General features: G+C 36.7%; 1 protein-coding gene across 1 annotated transcript in view; it reads left to right on the top strand.

Annotated features, from left to right (window-relative positions):
- Window positions 1–17,145, top strand: part of PLB1 (phospholipase B1) — a 214,184-nt gene that overhangs the window by 134,307 nt on the left and 62,732 nt on the right. The window contains exons 38-43 of the mRNA XM_051976223.1: window positions 1,172–1,237; window positions 3,201–3,301; window positions 7,268–7,349; window positions 8,133–8,237; window positions 13,504–13,599; window positions 15,482–15,553. Of these exons, the coding sequence (XP_051832183.1) occupies window positions 1,172–1,237; window positions 3,201–3,301; window positions 7,268–7,349; window positions 8,133–8,237; window positions 13,504–13,599; window positions 15,482–15,553 (522 nt within the window). The remainder of the gene's footprint in view (window positions 1–1,171; window positions 1,238–3,200; window positions 3,302–7,267; window positions 7,350–8,132; window positions 8,238–13,503; window positions 13,600–15,481; window positions 15,554–17,145) is intronic.

The raw sequence follows: 17,145 nt of genomic DNA, 5'->3' as shown, positions 1-17,145 counted from the left end.
TTTAATCCCTTCCACTGATTGAACTATCATAAAATCACTGAATTTACCATAGGAAGTATCTTATAGATCCCAAAATAATTAAACTAGAATTGTCTAGGAATCTACTGGTAATCTATTCTAGTTTTATAGTTGAGGAAACCCCAAAGTTCAGAAAGGTGAATCTGTCTAAGGTGCTACCAGTAGTTAGTTCAAAGCAGAGGCAGGATCTGAATGGAGGAGCTACAATTCTAAATCAAAGGTTCTTGCTGCCTTAAATCCCAGAGCATCCCAAGATTGTATCAAGGAATTAAGTAAAGGGCTTATTCAAATTCCTAGCTAGGCGCTAATATACTAGTTAATCCTTCAGTTCTGATGAATCCACAGAAAAGAAAGAACTCAGGGTATATTGAAAAGAGTGCTAAACTTGGTAGGTTTCAAAAACTGAGATCTGAATCCTTGGATCTGCTGCTTAAAAGTTGCATGATACTGACAAGTTGTTAGCCTTTCTGAATCCTCCTTTCCTTATCCATAAAATAACATCTCTGCCCTCTCTTTCTCTCCGAGCCTTGTTATGAGTATTGAAGGAGAGAATAACAACAATGAAAAGACAGTCCTTATAGGATTTAGATGGTTTCAAAATGTTTTGCTTGCAATGTCTGTGTGAGGATTATCCTTAAAGTATTTTGTGGTCACAAGGAGGTCTTTATGTGATTTAAAACTCTGAGTTGTAACTATCGACTTCAATGAAGATGACCAGCCTCTTTCTACTTCTCAGAAAAAATTCTTTCAAAGCCATTCAACAATCTTTTGGATTACTCCAACTTTGGGTTGTTGTTATTTTTTTTCACTTTTTTCCTTCAAGGATCCTGTCCTTGATATAGTGGAAGAGTACTCAATTTGAAATCAGGAACTATAGGATCAAATCTTGTCATTATTTTCTTTCTTGGACAAAATCCCTTTACTTCTCTCATCTGGCAAAGGAAAAATTTGGACTTTGAGGTCCCTTCGCGATATGACTACTATAGTCCTATATTTTCAGATCCAGTTGCAGATGAAGCATGATCAGCTAGCCATAGCTAGAGATAGGAGTAGAGAATAAGGTTTTACCATCAGAGTAATGAGTGAAGAATGAGTCATCTTTCACATTCTCTTAACCTAACCATCTCCTCCTTTATGGTTTTTCTTTTGCCAGAATTTATATTCAGTCACCAAATTCTCATCTCACCTCCAAGATGCCTTGGACTTCTTGCACAGAGAGGTGAGTTATACAGCCTCCTCTCCCTGGGAAGAACTGATGCATCATGTAAGAGAACTCAACTTTCCCTTTGTTTTAGAGAACCAGGGGAAGATGGCAGACTGGGATTTATGTGCACTTCAATGAGTTCACATCTCTATGTATTTCCTACTTTCCTTTGGAACACTGGTGCTCAGAGACCACAGATCTTGTAAGGGGAAAAAATCCATGTATTCTGAAAGCTTATATCCATCAGTCACTCAGTTAGCAATGTTCAAGTGCTTATGATGTACTGGGGACACAAATATGAAGAATAAAAGGCTCCCTATTCACAAAAACTTTACATTATATTATGGAAAAAAGAGGATATAGAAACATTAGCAACACTACAGATATAAAACATATGTGTGTGTATGTTTATATGGCTAGATATGTGTGTATATACATAAACTTATACATCCACAAATATACATACACATGCGTACACACACACACACACACACACACACACACACATATACTCTCCCAAAACCATCATAAACATAAAATTGTTAAATATAAAATAGTTTGAAAAGGAGAATCCTAGCAATTGGCTGTATCAAGAAAGGCTTCATGTAGAGTCTGGTGCCTGAATTGCATCTAAAAGGAAGAGAGGTTCTTTTAAGTAGGGAAAATACTTGAAGAATAGGAGTACAACCAGTATAAGGCACAGACAGGAAAGATAGACCATAATGAGTGAAGAACAGAGTGATGACCAGTTTGACTCCTCCCCACCCCCAGTCAGGAATAAAGTGTAAATGCTTAACATTTTAAAAGACTAAGATAATTGCAGATGATCCCATTACTTCCTGACAAATTAAGGGAAAAGAATTAAGAGCACTGTCAGATTCTTGGGCTCAAAGATCACTATAGAAAATGACTGTAGTCATGATATTAAAAGTTGCTTGCCTCTTGGAAGCGAAGCTATAGCAAATCTGGACTCAAGTATCTGACCACATCACTCTTTTGCTCAAGCTCACTAGCTTCCTATTGCTTCCTGGATAATTTATAAATGTCTGCATCCCCAGAAGTATTGGATACAGTGCTAGACTTGGAATCAGGAATATCTGAGTTTAAATACAATCTCTCACGTTTTCTAACTGTGTGATAGTAGACAAGTCACTCGACGGTTTTCAGCCTCAGTTTTCTTATGAGGATAATAATAGCACCTACCTCACTTGGTTGTAATGAGAATCAAATGATTTTACATGTATCAAGTACTTTGCATATTTAAAGTGATGTGTAAATGCTAGTTATTATCATTCTCCCAGAATGATTTCATATTACTGTTCCCTAGATGCTACTCATTCCAGTCACACTTAAGAATTTGTTATTTTCTATATTCAGCAGTCAGCAAAAAATATGATGTTTCTCCACTATTTTTTATTATGCTCAATTGACAACAACAAAAATCAAAACTGGCTTTTATATCATGTTCTAAAATTTGCAAAGCAAATTCATTCTCACATAAATCTGATGAAGTAAGAACAGATCTTACTGTCCCCAATTCACAGATAAGCAAATTGAAGCCAAGAGAAGTTTAATGTCTTTCCAAGGATCACAAACAGTTACTAAACGGGATCTAAGTCCAGATATAAACCCAGGTCTGATAGAACCCTATTGAAGATTCTATGTTAGGGCTGTTAAGAAAAAGAATCTCATAGTCCTAGCCTTGTATTCTGAGTATGTATCTCACAAAGTATATGATTTTATATCTCAGCTCCAATGTTGGCCAGCTGTGGGATACTTAGTCACTTTATCTTTAGTAAAAGTGAATTTCAGCTTATCCTTTCTGTAGAATGGGTATTTTAATAACATTTGCATGAGCCACTGACAGTATGGTTGGTAAGAGAAGCATTCTGTAAAATGAAAATAACTGTATTAAGATGTAATTACTAGGAATTAGAAGTAATGATGACCCATCTTTCCACTATATCCTTATATTTAGGTTCCCAGAGCCTTGGTCAACATCGTGGACTTTATGAACCCCATCATCCTTCGGCAGGTGATCCTGGGCAACCAACATAAGTGTCCAATACTTCAGGCAATGTAAGCATAGGATTGGCAGCAGGATTGTATCTGATGATCTGGGTCATGAGGGTTGCTGGCATCTAGTTTTTAGCCCATCTGGTTCTTCATACAATGCTCCATTCTTTTTTGGAAACCAGATGTTTGTGGGGAGCTTCTATCTCTTGGAACTACCTGTTCTTATTTGTGTCTAGCCCTACTCCCTTTTTACTGATACTTGGAGTCTGCCACAGATTATGCACACACAAGATGCAAGGCTGGAACATTCATGTCTGTATGGGCAAGACTGAAGAAAAAGATGGTTTTTAAGGAAAGAATGCAATTCATAATAAATATTTATTAAGCACCCGTTATTTGCTAGGTGGCAGCAAGCCCTGAGTAGATAAGAGCACTGAGCTTGGAGTCAGGAAGATTCATGTTCATGAGTTCAAATCTGACTTCCAATACTAACTAGCTCTATGACTTTGGGAAAGTCACTTACTATGTTTGCCTTAGTTTCCTCATCTATAAAATGGTCTGGAGAAGAAAATGGCAAACCACTCCAATATCTTTGCAAGAAATTCCCCAAATGAGTAGAACCCAACTGAAATGACTGAACAACATCAGCTAGACACATTGGATACAAAGACAGAATGAAAACCAGTCCCTTCCCTCAAAGGACTTACATTCTACTGAGGAATACCATGCATACAAATAAGTATGGACATGATTACTTAAAAAGGGAGAGGGGCATAACAACTAAGGGAGAAGATCTGGCATGTGAACTAAGCTATAAATTCTAAGAAGGGAAGCAGAGGAGGGAGTGAATTCTTGGCAAGAGGGACAGCTTCTGCAAAGGCCTGGAAATGGGAGGTGGGTTTTAGAGATCAAAAAGTATTCCTGAATGCTCTGGGAGTAGAGGGGGTAGCAGTCACTAAGAGGAGTGCTATGTCACAGTATGCCAGAATAGCAATAGCATTCAGAAATGTGACTACTCTAGAGGTGTGTTGACAGTGAATTGTTGGAGCTTCTCTTCCCCCTACCCATTGAACTCCTTACAACTCTTATCCTGATCAGATTTTCCCTAGCTTAATAAAATTTTCCTTTTTTCCATTTTTGTCAGTACTCAATCAATTAATATACCTATAAGCATTTACTGTGTGCTAGGCACTAAGGATAGATGAGCAAAAAAAAAAAATCTGTTTTCCTACATTTTAACAGAAGAGAATACATGCAAATAAATATATGTGGCCAGTGGATAGAATGTAGTGTCAGAAAGAACTTTTTGCCTTAGTTTCCTCAACTATGAAATGAGGTTAATAATAGCATCTACCTCCTAGGATCATAGTGAGGATCTAAGGAGGTAATATTTGTAAGCTGCTTAGTACAGTGCCTGGAGTATTGTAGATACTATGCAAAAGCTAGGTATCACTATTATTATTATGTTTACAATAAATCCAAGCAAGTAGAAGACAAATATCAGATTGGGAGGGAGGAAGGAGACTATTAGCACTTGGGGAAAACAGATGGTACTTAAGCTGTAGATGGAAATATTGAACTGATAAGAAATCTGAGACCTGTGACATTGAGAGGTAACACAAAGCACCTATCTCCCAGGACTGTTGTGAGGATCTAAAGTGAAAAATAACATTAACTGGCTTTGTAAACTTAAATATTCACTTATTTTCCAGTTGTGTCCAACTCTTTGTGTCTCCATTTGAAATTTTCTTAGCAAAGATAATGGAGTGATTTACCATTTCCTTTTCTAGTTCATTTTGCAGATAAGGAAACTGAGGCAAAAGGATTAAGTGACTTACCCATGGTCACACAGCTAGCAAGTATCTGAGGCCAGATTTGAACTCAGAAAGATGAGTGCTCTTTGCACTATGGCTGTCCCATAAACTTTAAAGCATCACATAAATATTGCTGCTGTTATTTATCACTGTTATAGAAGAAAAAAAGATACTGAAATTAGCCTAAAGAGACCTGGGTTCAAGTGCCAGATCTCCTCCTTACTGATATGACTCAGGGTGGGTCACTTAACCTCACCAAGTCTCATGTTCCTCATCTATAAAATGAAATTAATATCCATAGTATCTAACATAGAGAGTTGTTGTGGGGAAACTGCAATTAGTAAATTATAAAGTTTTCTACTAATATGAGTTGCAAGGCTTCCAACTGCCTGAAGGCCAGGTTGCTGTGTGTCACCCCTCTCCCAGGACTCTCTGGTGCCCGTAGGGGAATTTGAACATGTCTAGACTCTTTGCCAATGGTTCCAGCCCCAATGTTGGTTCCCAAGAGTAAGCTCAGATCCTCTGTGCTCCTATTCCTTTAGCCACAAACAGATTAGCTTTACAAAGAAATATTTACTTCAATTATATAATTATGAATATAGCTCAGTTCCTAGAGAGTACTGTTTTCGGATCCAAGTCTATCCCCTTCCCCAGGCTTGAATCCCAGGCACTCTAGCCTCTCCAGGCTTTCCTCCTGGCTTGGAAGGCTGCAATATGCCAAATCTGGTTGGTCTTATAGGCTGACGCCTGAAACTGAGAAAGACAAATGACACAGAATAATACCCCTGGTCCATCTCTGAGAACAAGGATAAGAGAGAAAGGGAAGTTATATCTCTTTCCAGTTCAATTCATTGCACTCATCTGGTGAGATGGATTGCAGTCTTTACTCAATTATTCAATAAGTAAAAATTGAACACAGAAATTACAGGAAAAAAAAAAAAAGAAAGAAAAATGGTCTCAGTTTAGCCAGTTTTAAAGATGCAGACTATTCTAACTTTGGAGCCAAACAAAGGAGATCACTCCCACCCAGAAGGTAGGAGAAGACAGGCTTTAAGTCACCTTCATGTTAAGGGATACATGAATAGTAGGGGTAGCCGGGGGAGGTAAACTAATGTGAGATTAAAATGTTTCCTCTGTTCATATTCTTTTCGGATAGTTTGGTGATGAATCTGAGTTCTGAAAGTTTATGATGGTGATAGGGCTCAAGGTCTGGCAGGTTCTAACCAAACTACAGAAGCACCAAAGTCAGGACTGGTAACAGACTCTCCTCCCAGGTCCAGACTAGCAAAGTTCAGAGAAGCTCATTACCAGAAGGCTGACCTGTAAGATATATTTTCCTCCATGGCAATTCATAAAAACTATCTCCTAATTCATGATCTATCTGGGTGGCAGGAGCACTGACAACAAATGAAATTATGAACCATAGACTGGACATTGAAAGGGACTGCCACCATGTCACTTCATTTTACAGATGAGTAAACTGAGACTGCAAGAAACCAAATGTCATGAAGTTCCTCAGATTCCAAATGCCATTCACTTTCTATTTAATAAAGTTGCCTCTTGATTCTTGAAACACAGACATGAAATAGTGTAGAAAGGCCGTATGATAAAATCACATAATGGGGACCATATCGCTGCCTCTTCACCCAGCATTACTGGGGCTAAAGGGCTGGGGAAGGGGCTAAAAGAAAAGAGAATTTGAAAAAAAAATTAATGTTTTTTTTTTAATAAAAGTGCTGAATATTGAATTAAAAGGCCCCCAGGTTTAAATCTCAAGTCTGCTGCTTTCTTCCTACTTAAATGACCTTGGCCAGCTCAAATCTAAGCCTCAGTGAACTCATCTGTGAACTGAAGGGATCAGACTCAGTGACCTGTCAGATGTTACAATTTTAAATCTATGATCTTAAAAGTATTCACACATGCAATTGCTCCCAATTAACTTGAATAATAGTCTGTTTTTACAACTGTTAGACTTCATTTTATTCAATATCCTACTCAAGAACCAAAAAGGGCAATTAATGTCATCCACACCAGGGAAACATTTCTAAGGCACACGGGTGGGTAGTGTAGGGACAAAGTCCTGGCTTAATATACGGAGGCAGCTACCCAGGCAATATCTTCAAGTGTCATCAAAACCACTACCCTTGGTCCAAAGTCAAGCTTTCTGGATGCCACAATGGCCTTTCTGTGACTTCTCTCTCCCACCATATTGCAGCGCTGTGTGTAACTGCATCCTGATGATCAGAGAAAGCTCTTCAGAGATGGCCAGGATGAAAGAAGTCATCAAGAGCTACCACGTAAGATGCAAAGACAGAACATGTCTTTGTAGCCTCCCTGTCCCCTGATTATCAGGACCCCAAGAGAGTGGGAAAGAGTCAGTTAATAGAACTTGAGGGCACGCCAGTCTAGCACTGTCCTGACAGAGTCTCTCTTATATGAGATGGACATTTCTTTTTTTCCTTCTCAGAGCTACTGCTCTCCTTCTTGAATCTTAGGCTACGACTCCATGCTCTCTTATCGTTTTCTAACTTATGTCCATGTCACTCACCTCTTACTTGATTGTAAGATCCTTGAAGGCAGGCACTGATTGAGCCCTGCTTCTTTGTTTTCCCAGCCCCTTGTCTAAAGCATTGGAGATAATGACATCAAACAAATGTTGAATTGAATTGAATTGATCTGCCTTTGTCAGGTGATGCTTTCCCACCAGATTTCCATGCAATGAAATTTACCTCATCACAGGTTCTTTTCAGTCCTAGAGTTAGCAGATTCCCTTCGTAGCTTTACCATAAAATGTACCTTTAAAATGCCCATGAAGACCCTCCAGAAATAGGTTCTCCACAGGTAAGGTGGAATAGGGAAGAGCCAAAGGTCAAGGTTGTACCCAAGCTTGGCCCTGATGTGTTTTCTCTGTATGACCTTGTATAAGGCCCCTCTGGGCTTTAGTTCCTCTCTGTAAAACCAAGGTTATTAAATAATCTCTAAGATCCTCCCAGGGATAAATACTCTACATCTTATGATCCAGAAGGACTTTCCTGCCCAGAAATGCATGGAGACAGTCTGTTCCTCTTTCCTTTTTCCAGAGAAGCATCAGAGAGTTGGTGGAGTCAGGCCGCTACGACACTCGGGAGGACTTCACGGTGGTACTGCAGCCTTTTTTTGAAAACACCAAACTTGCCTTCCAACCGGTATGGCTCATTCTCTTGCTCCAGTTTCTGTCCCTACTGCTCATCTGTGCAGGATTCACTTGAATTCATATTTTTATACTCCCTCCACATCTCCACTTTTCTCCCTTCAAAGTCCAATCTGCTTTCACAATGATTTTGTCCTGAAGTAAATGTAAAGTCTGACCTTTAGGTTCAAAAATTCAAAGGTACAAGTATAAGGTGAAACCAGCATAGTTAGAGAGCAGTTTTTCTGAGGGAAAAACAATCTGGGGGTTTTAGTGGACCATAAGTTGAATATCATATCTCAACTTTAATGTAAGGTGACCAAAAAAGCTAAAATAGTCTTGAGCTACATTGAAAGATTAGTGTCAAAGACTAGGGAGGTCATAATCCTGCTATGATCTGCCCTGGTAAGACCTAGAGTATTTTAACCTCTGGATTCCACATTTTAAAAAGGACTTTGACAACCTAGATGACATTCAGAAGAAGGCAACCAGGACACTGAAAGGCCTTGAGTTTCTACTACATGAGAATTAGTTAAAGGGAATGGGGCCTGAATAATAATAGCTAGAATTTATGTAACATTTTAAAGAATGCAAAGCTCAATACAAATACTGTCTCATTTTGTTCTCAAACAATCTCTGGTTATAGATGCCTATGATGATTACCTCCATTTTATAGATGAAGAAACTGAGGTTTAGAGAGGTCAAGAGACTCACACAGTAAACTATCTAAGGCAGGATTTGAACTCTGCTCTTCCTATTGTGGAGTTCCTACCTCAAGGTTCAGCCCACTATCTATTTCACTATGTGGATGCCTCTTAAAAAAAAAAAAAAAGACTTGCTGGGGTATAAAAATGAGAAGTGACAGAAGTGTACTGCAGTCAACTTAGGAGAGATTGTTGTTAAATTTTCATCATGAACATTTTCACTTAAAAAATTGCTACAAATAAGAGTTTGATTTATGATTTTGTTGATTGTCTGTAATCAACAGAATGATTGAATTGATGAAGAAAATCTCAGTAATGCAAGTTAAACATTAAAATGTGTTGTTGGTACATGTTTTTGAAGAGTCAGTTGTTAAATACTTACCAGCATTCCCCAGGATGAATACAATAATCATTCTTTGAGTATTTGAAGGGCTGTCAGTTGAATGAAGGTATAGATGTGTTCTGCTTGGCACCACAAGGCTGAACTAAAACCATGGGTAGAAGTTACAGAGACAATTTGAGATTTCACACACACACACACACACACACACACACACACACAACAACAACAACAACAACAACAACAACAACAACTTCTTCCAAGTTCACCTCTCAAGGAGTTAGAAATGGGCTGTCCCAGAGGTGATGGTATCTAAGTCAGTGAAGATTTTCAAACAAAAGTTAGATATTTACTTGTTCAAAATATTGTAGAGGGCATTTGGGTTCAGGCACAGTTGTACCAGGTAGCTTCTGAGATTCTGTAATTCCCCACTAACACCCCCCAACCCCCCAGCTAAAAATATTCTCTTTCCTCCTGTGTTTTCCTAAAGCACTTTGCCTAGACCTCTCCTCTGTTCCTACCACACTTCTGTAAACATTAAAACATGAACTGGTTGAAGATAAAGGGCCACAGTGCTTTTCATCTTGGAATCCCCAGCTAGAAGCAGAATCGTCAAAATTCAAATGAGTTGAAGTTACATTTGTGGAGTCAGCAATAGCCTATGTGCTTAAGGGAAATGAGAAAAGGGAGCCCTCAATTGTAAAGGAGCAGAACTGAAAAACAAAGCATGAGAGAAAGAGGTCTGAATGTGACTGAGAGCCTCTTCTCTCACTTTTTTTTTACTAAATCAATCATTCTTCTTTGTTGGGAAAGAATGAATAATATCTGCTCTCATGTTGGATTTGATCCAGTCCTTGAAATTAGTGAAAGAGAATGAGCATGGAACATAGAACCACTGTCAAAATAGCTTGGCTTGTTCCTGATCTTTGGGCCAAAGCCTTCATTTATTTTGACCCTCAAGAACCAATTAGCCTAAGGTCATAATGTATCTCTTCTGATTGGTTGCCAAAGGTAGCAACCAGCATTGCCCTGTTTTCTCAAAGAGGTCTAGAGAGGCTTTTTTCCTCAGTTGTTCCCTAAAGTGGGATATTATATGTATGTGCCTAATAAATTATGAATTGCTTTCCCTGGGTTTTAAAAGGGAAATGAAAGAAAAAGAGGAGGAGGAGGACATGTCACCTGAGGCTTAAGTAGGTCCTTTGATGCTGCCAAACCATAGGCCTTTTTAATGATTCCCTTTTATTTATTTTTTTTTTTTGAGCAGAAACAAAGAACAAATATTCCCTCTTAAAACAAGTCAGATCTGTAAAGGGGCTGATGATTTACAAATCTATAATAGAAGTACAGAGATTAGCCTGTTTGTCCATCCCCATTAACCTTCAGAATATTACATTATACCATCTATGTCCAAAGAAGAATGGAAGCTTTTTGAGGTTTCATATTTTTTATCTTTGAATCTCAAGCAGTTTTCACATAATAGGTTCTTATTGAATGTTTATCTAAATTAATTACTAGAATTCCAATCAAAAATCCACTCTTCTCCCTTTCATTTTGTCTTTTACTCTTTTGTGTTCTTATATGTATTTTGTACTATATAGCCTTTATGTATAGAATTTATCTTGTTTATTAGGCTATCATCTCCTTCAGGATGGGACTGTGTCTTATTTCTCTCTTTTCCCCCCAAACTAACATAGAACTTTTACAGGTAATAAATACTTGAGATATGATTCTCACCTCCCTCAACTGTTAATGCTTCCTTCCCTCACAAACAAACAAAACAAAAAATTGCTTTGTATCTATTTTATATCTGCATGTTATCTAACTTGACAGAATATAAACTTTTTGAAGAAAGAGATCTTTTGGTCATTTTTGTCTTTGAATGACTGTCTAGCGCCTTTCACAGTCTCTTGCTGATAACATGTGATTGTGATAAATGCTTGTTAATTGAAGGTTTTCAATTTTTTTTTCAGTCGATGAAAATCTGCCTTCTCTTCCATCTTTCCCTCCCCACTGAGAAAGGAAGAAAGCAAACTTGTCATAAATATTAATGATCAACTAAAACAAATTTCTCAATTGGCCATATCCCTCCAAAATGTGCCTCAGTCTACATTTATCACCTATCAGAAGGTGGGAAGCATATTTCATCAAGACTACTCTGAAATCTTGGTCATTGCACTGATCAGAGTTCCCAAAACTTCAAAACTGTGTGATATTATACACAAATTGTTCTCCTGGTTTTTCTCACTTTATTCTATATCAGGGCATATAAGTCTTAACAGATTTCTTTGAAATCTTCCTCTTCATCATTCCTTACTGCACAATAGTATTCCATCACATACATATGCTGTAACTGGTTCAGTCATTCTCCATTTGATGGGCACTCTGTTTCCACTTCTTTACTATTACAAAAAACAGAGCTGTTATAATTGTTTTTGTATATACGTATATGTATTTTTTTCTCCCTTTACTGTTTTTGGAATAAAGGCCTAGTGGTGGTATCAATGTGTCAAAGGATGTGTACACTGTAATAGTTTTTTGAGCATTGTTCCAAATTGTTTTCCAGAATGGTTTGATTGTCTCTCAGTTTTTCAAACAGTACATTTACGTACCTGTTTTCCAGTCCTTTCAACATTTGTCATTTTCCTTTTTCTTTATTTTGCCAATCTGAAAGGAATTTTTAAATGATTTTGAGCATTTTTTCATATGGATATTATAGTGTGGATTTTTTTTTTCTGGAAACTGTGTCCATCCATGTCCTTTAACCACTTACTGACTGGAGATGACTCTAATTCTTATAAATTTAAATCAGTTCCTATACATACTAGAAATGAAACCTTTACAAAGAAATTTGCTGCAAAAATTTTCTTTATTTACCTGGTTCTCTTCTACTTTTAGCTGCATTGATTTTGTTTGTACAAAAACTTCTTAAATTTTATGTAATTAAGAATATTTTATTTTCTGTGATCCTTTTTTACCTCATGATTCTTCATGAACTCTTCCTTCATCTATATATCTGACAGATAAGTTATCTTCCTTGCTCCTATAATTTGTGGTGTCTGCTTATCTCTAAATCACATACTCAATTTGGAGCATAGTATAAAAGTGCCAGATATTGGTTTATATCTAATTCCTACCAGAATGTTGGTTTTTTTTTTTTACAGTTTTTGTCAAATAGTGAGCTCTTACTCTGAAATATTTGGGGCTTGGCAAGCACTTCTGTGCTTGTTTGCATCTTATTACATACCCGATTTATTCCATCGATAAACCTTTCTCTTTTTAACCAGTACCAAATTGTTCTGATGATTATTACTCTATAATATGGATTGAGATCTAGTACTGCTAAGCCCTAATGAAATGAAGCCCTTCCTTTCCATTTAAAAAAAATATGTCCCTTGAAATTCTTACCCTTTTGTTTCTTCAGATGAGTTTGGCAATGATTTTTTAGCACTACAAAGTAATTATTTGGTAATTTGATTGGTATAACACTGAGTAAATAAATTAATTTTTATAATATTGTCATTTTTATTATATTGACTTAGCCTACTCATAGGCAAGTAATATCTTTCTAATTACTCAGGTCTGTCTTTGTGCAAAAATATTTTGTATTTGTATATATATAGCTCCTATGTGGGTCTTGGCAGGTAGATTCTCAAATAGTTAATACTTTTTGTAATTATTTTAAATTGATTTTTTTCCTCTATTTTCTTTCCACTGGATTTTGTTAATAATATGCAGATATAATAATGATTTATATGAGTTTATTTAATACCCTACAACTTTATAGAAATTGTTAATTATTTCAATTAGTTTTTAGTTAACTCTCTAGGGTTTTCTAATTAAATCATATCATCAGCAAAAAAGCAGTAATTTTTTTTTGCCCTATGCTTATTCCCTCAATCTGTTTTCTAGGTTTTTTTTTAAAAATCACAAACTAGTATTTCTATCATTAGATAGAATAATAATATTAGTAATAGACTCCAATCTTATTGGAAAGGCCTTTAGTTTTTGCCTATTATAGAGCATGCTGACTCTTGGTCTTAAAGAGAGATCATTTATCACATTAAGGAAAGCTCTTTTTGTTCCTATGCCTTCTAGTGACCAGAAAAAAACCAATACAGGAATGGGTTTCTATCTTGTCAAAAGCTTTTTTCTCTATCTAGTGCTATAGACATATAATTTTGTTGCTCTTATATGTTGATTAATTGATCAATTGAGTGGAATTTAATTTCTCCCATCAGAATGGAAGGCCAGATGACTCCTTCTTTGCACCAGACTGTCTCCACCCAAATCAGAAATTTCACTCGCAGCTCTCCAGAGCCCTTTGGAACAATATGGTAAAAGACCAGGGTGCTTACATTTACATCAAAGATGGGCAAGTTTATGGCATTAAATCTCTAGTCTTTCCCAAAAGTCTGTGCAAAGGAGCCTTCTTATTCTTACCTTTCCATTGCACATAAAAAAACAGAGTCCCAGAGGGATATAATGATTACCACTTGGGGCACACTACAAGTCAGAGAAAGAATAGAGATGATATTTCAGACTTCCCAAGTCTACTGGTCATCATGTGACTAGAGAATTCTCCACCACTATGAGATCTGGAATCTCACTGATATTACTGTTCTTACAAACAATGCCCATCACAATCCATCCATGATTGCCTATCCTAATGGGAATGGTAGCTTACTACAGGGGCCAAAATATTGAACTTATTATATATAAAACTAAGAGAACTTAGGTTGAATGCCTAGCTTTTCTTATATGCTCACTGGGTTTCAGTTTCCTCATCTATAACATGAGGGCATTGTAAGTTGATGGCATTTGAGATCACTTCTTACTCTAAATCTGTGATCTCATGATCCAGCAATCTTCCCATTGGTTCACCACTGTGGATCCACTTATCATAGTGTGTTTTTTTTACTGTCAGACATTCTTAACCTGGAGTCCAAGAACTTTTTTTAAAAAAATACATTTTGGTTACTATATTTCAATATAATTGATTTCCTTTATATTGTGGATTTTATTGTATGCATTTAAAATCTTAATTTTGAGTAGGTGCCCATAGGCTTCACCAAACTGACTGTCAAAAGGAATTACATATTTTTTATGAAACAAAAATAGATGAAGAACTCCTGCCTTAGACATCTGACCTTGGATACCTCTGAACACATGAGTTATTCATTGATTGTTCCTTATCCAGATATGCTGACTATGTAAATGTTCTATCTTTTTTTCTTTCTGTTCAAACACTTTTGGTGATATGTACAATAAATAAGAATGCACTCTCATTTATATGAGAAGAGAGAGTATGCAATCTGGCCTCATGGACTGAGATGGAAATGTAGTATTGCTGGTAGACATTTCTCAATGGAAGAGAGCTGGAAGAAGAGAGAATTTGGAGCTCAAGTTTTTTTTTTAAATGAATGTCAAAAATTAATATTTTTTTAAGTGCTGGATATTGAATTAGGAAGTCCAGGTTTGAATCCCAAGTCTGCTACCTCCTTCCAAGCTGAATGATCTTGTACAATTCGAATCTGAGACTCAGTGTCCTCATCTATGAACTGAAGGGATCAGACTAGGTGACCTGTTGTAATTCAGTAGTTTTGGTTATGTCCAACTTTTCATGACTCCATGGACCATACTGTTCATGGGGGTTTTTTTTGGCAAAGATACTGAAATGGTTTGTCATTTCTTTCTCTAGTTTATTAAAACAAATAAAGATTAAAAATCTTACTCAAAGTCAAATAGCTAGTAAGTGTCTGTGGCAAGATTTGAATTCAGATCTTCTTGACTCTAGGACCAGTGCTCTATTCACTGAGCCACTTAGTATCTCTGAATATTGTATAGTAATTCTTAATCCTTTATTGTCGTGAACTGATTTGTCAGACTGGTGAAGTCTTTAGACTCTCAGAAGATGTTTTTAAATGTATAAAATAAAATACATGAGATTACAAAGAAAGTCAATTATATCAAAATGCTAAATTATTTTATTAAATTATTATGTTTATTATTGGGCATATTAAAAAAAAAGTTCACCAATTCCAGATGAAGAACCTCCCTTCTGGGCTGGTCACAACCTGGAATGAATTTGTTGGGGAGCCCAGCTTTACAGATCTTGGAAATTCTTGGAAGAACCCTCTACCTGGAATGGGGCCAGTGATTGTCAGAGGAAACAAATCCACTTATCTCTACAACTGCTTCTGTTTTTCTTCTTTATAGCTTCAACCAGTAGGGAAGAAGATGAATTTCCTGGATTTGACAGCAGACACACCTCTATTGTGTCCAACTCAGGTAATGAAGCTCTTTCTTGCACCTTCCTAGAGGGATACAGTTGTGACCTTTCTCTTAAACTGATCTCCTTCATCTGTTTTATCTCAGTCCCTTTTACCTTTAGATACTGCCAATATCTATTTCCTTAGTTTTGCCTTTTTCATTTAATTGGGGAAAGTTGCTTGGAGATGTTGCTATTTGAGATGGGCCCTCAAGCAGTTTGCTTGAGGGAGCAGTAAGTATAGCTTTGGAAATGGGAGAATAGGGCCAAAGCAATTTAAGAGATGATTTCAATGATCCAGGGAATGTGAACAGAAAAAAAAAAAGTTTAAAAAAAAAAAAGTTTGATAAGTAAAGTGCTATGATAAGAGAATTTGTCCAGAAAGCTCTTTGCAAGAATGATTGAAAGATAAAGAACCAAACATTTGGAGGAGTAATTTGGGAGCAAAATACCAAAAAATCTCTTAGTAAACCTTAATGATGTGCCATTGTTTCTAAGAAAGAGAAATGGAGTCTGGGAGAGTTGTTGGGTTTTTTTTTTTTTTTTAATCAACAATGGAAATGAAAGAGGAAAGAACTCAAGAACTATGCATAGAGAAACCAGCAGGTTGGAAATAATCCATCTATAAAAGATAGCATTTGAGCAGTGACTCAAAAACTGGTTTTGAAATGGAGGTAGATTGAAAAATTCATTTGAAATTCACAATGTTTCCAGCTTTCCCAAGTAGTCTGCCTCTGTTAACTTAATTTAAAAAAAAATTAGGCCAAATCCCAGTGTTGGTAAGAGATGCGAGAATGTGATACAATGGAAAAATTAATGGACTTTGGAATCAAAGGACCTCGGTTTAAATATCAATTCTGTTACTTATTCTGTGACTTTGGGCAAATTACTTCAGCCAATCAATCAACAAACCATTGGGAAGCATTTCTGCATTCAGGAAGCATAGTGCTAAGTGTTGGGGATACAAAAAAGGTAAAAGATATAGTCCCTGGTCTCAAGGAGCTTACACTCTAATGGGAGAGACAGCATGCGACAAATATATACAAAGCAAGCAACATACAGAATAAATGGGAAATAATTAACAGAGAGAAAGCATTGTAATTAAGATAAGTTAGGGGAGGTTTCCAGTAAAAGATGAGATTTTAATTGATACTTAAAGCCAAAAGGGCAGTAGGCAGAGGAGAGGAAGAAGAATCACTTTATCTAGATGATAACTTTATGTAAAATGAAAGAGTTGGGCTAGAAGTCTTATAAGGTAGAGGAAGAGGTAATAGTTGTGGGTTTTACTACCCTATTGAGTGGATAGAGGATTGGGCTAGGAGCTAAATCTTTGGAGTCAGTCAGTCAATGAGCATTTACTTAGCACTTACTATGTGTCAGGTACTAAGCTAAACATTGAGGATTCACAGAAAGGTAAAAACATTCTTTACCCTCTAGCAGTTCACATTTTAATGCAAATGACTATTTATCAATAAGATATGTATAGTACAAGTGGTCTTTCTGGTAGGATTATAGTCCTCCCCTTTTCTCTGCAAGTTCAGCCAGGAGCTCTGTGACTGCTTTCTGCTTATCCCTCCACCATCTTATTGAGAACAGGTTGACCAAGAAAATT

The sequence above is a fragment of the Antechinus flavipes genome, chromosome 2 (assembly GCF_016432865.1).
Source record: "Antechinus flavipes isolate AdamAnt ecotype Samford, QLD, Australia chromosome 2, AdamAnt_v2, whole genome shotgun sequence".
Taxonomy (NCBI): domain Eukaryota; kingdom Metazoa; phylum Chordata; class Mammalia; order Dasyuromorphia; family Dasyuridae; genus Antechinus; species Antechinus flavipes.
The sequence above is the reverse complement of the archived record's forward strand: the minus strand, read 5'-3'. Positions and strand labels throughout refer to the sequence as shown.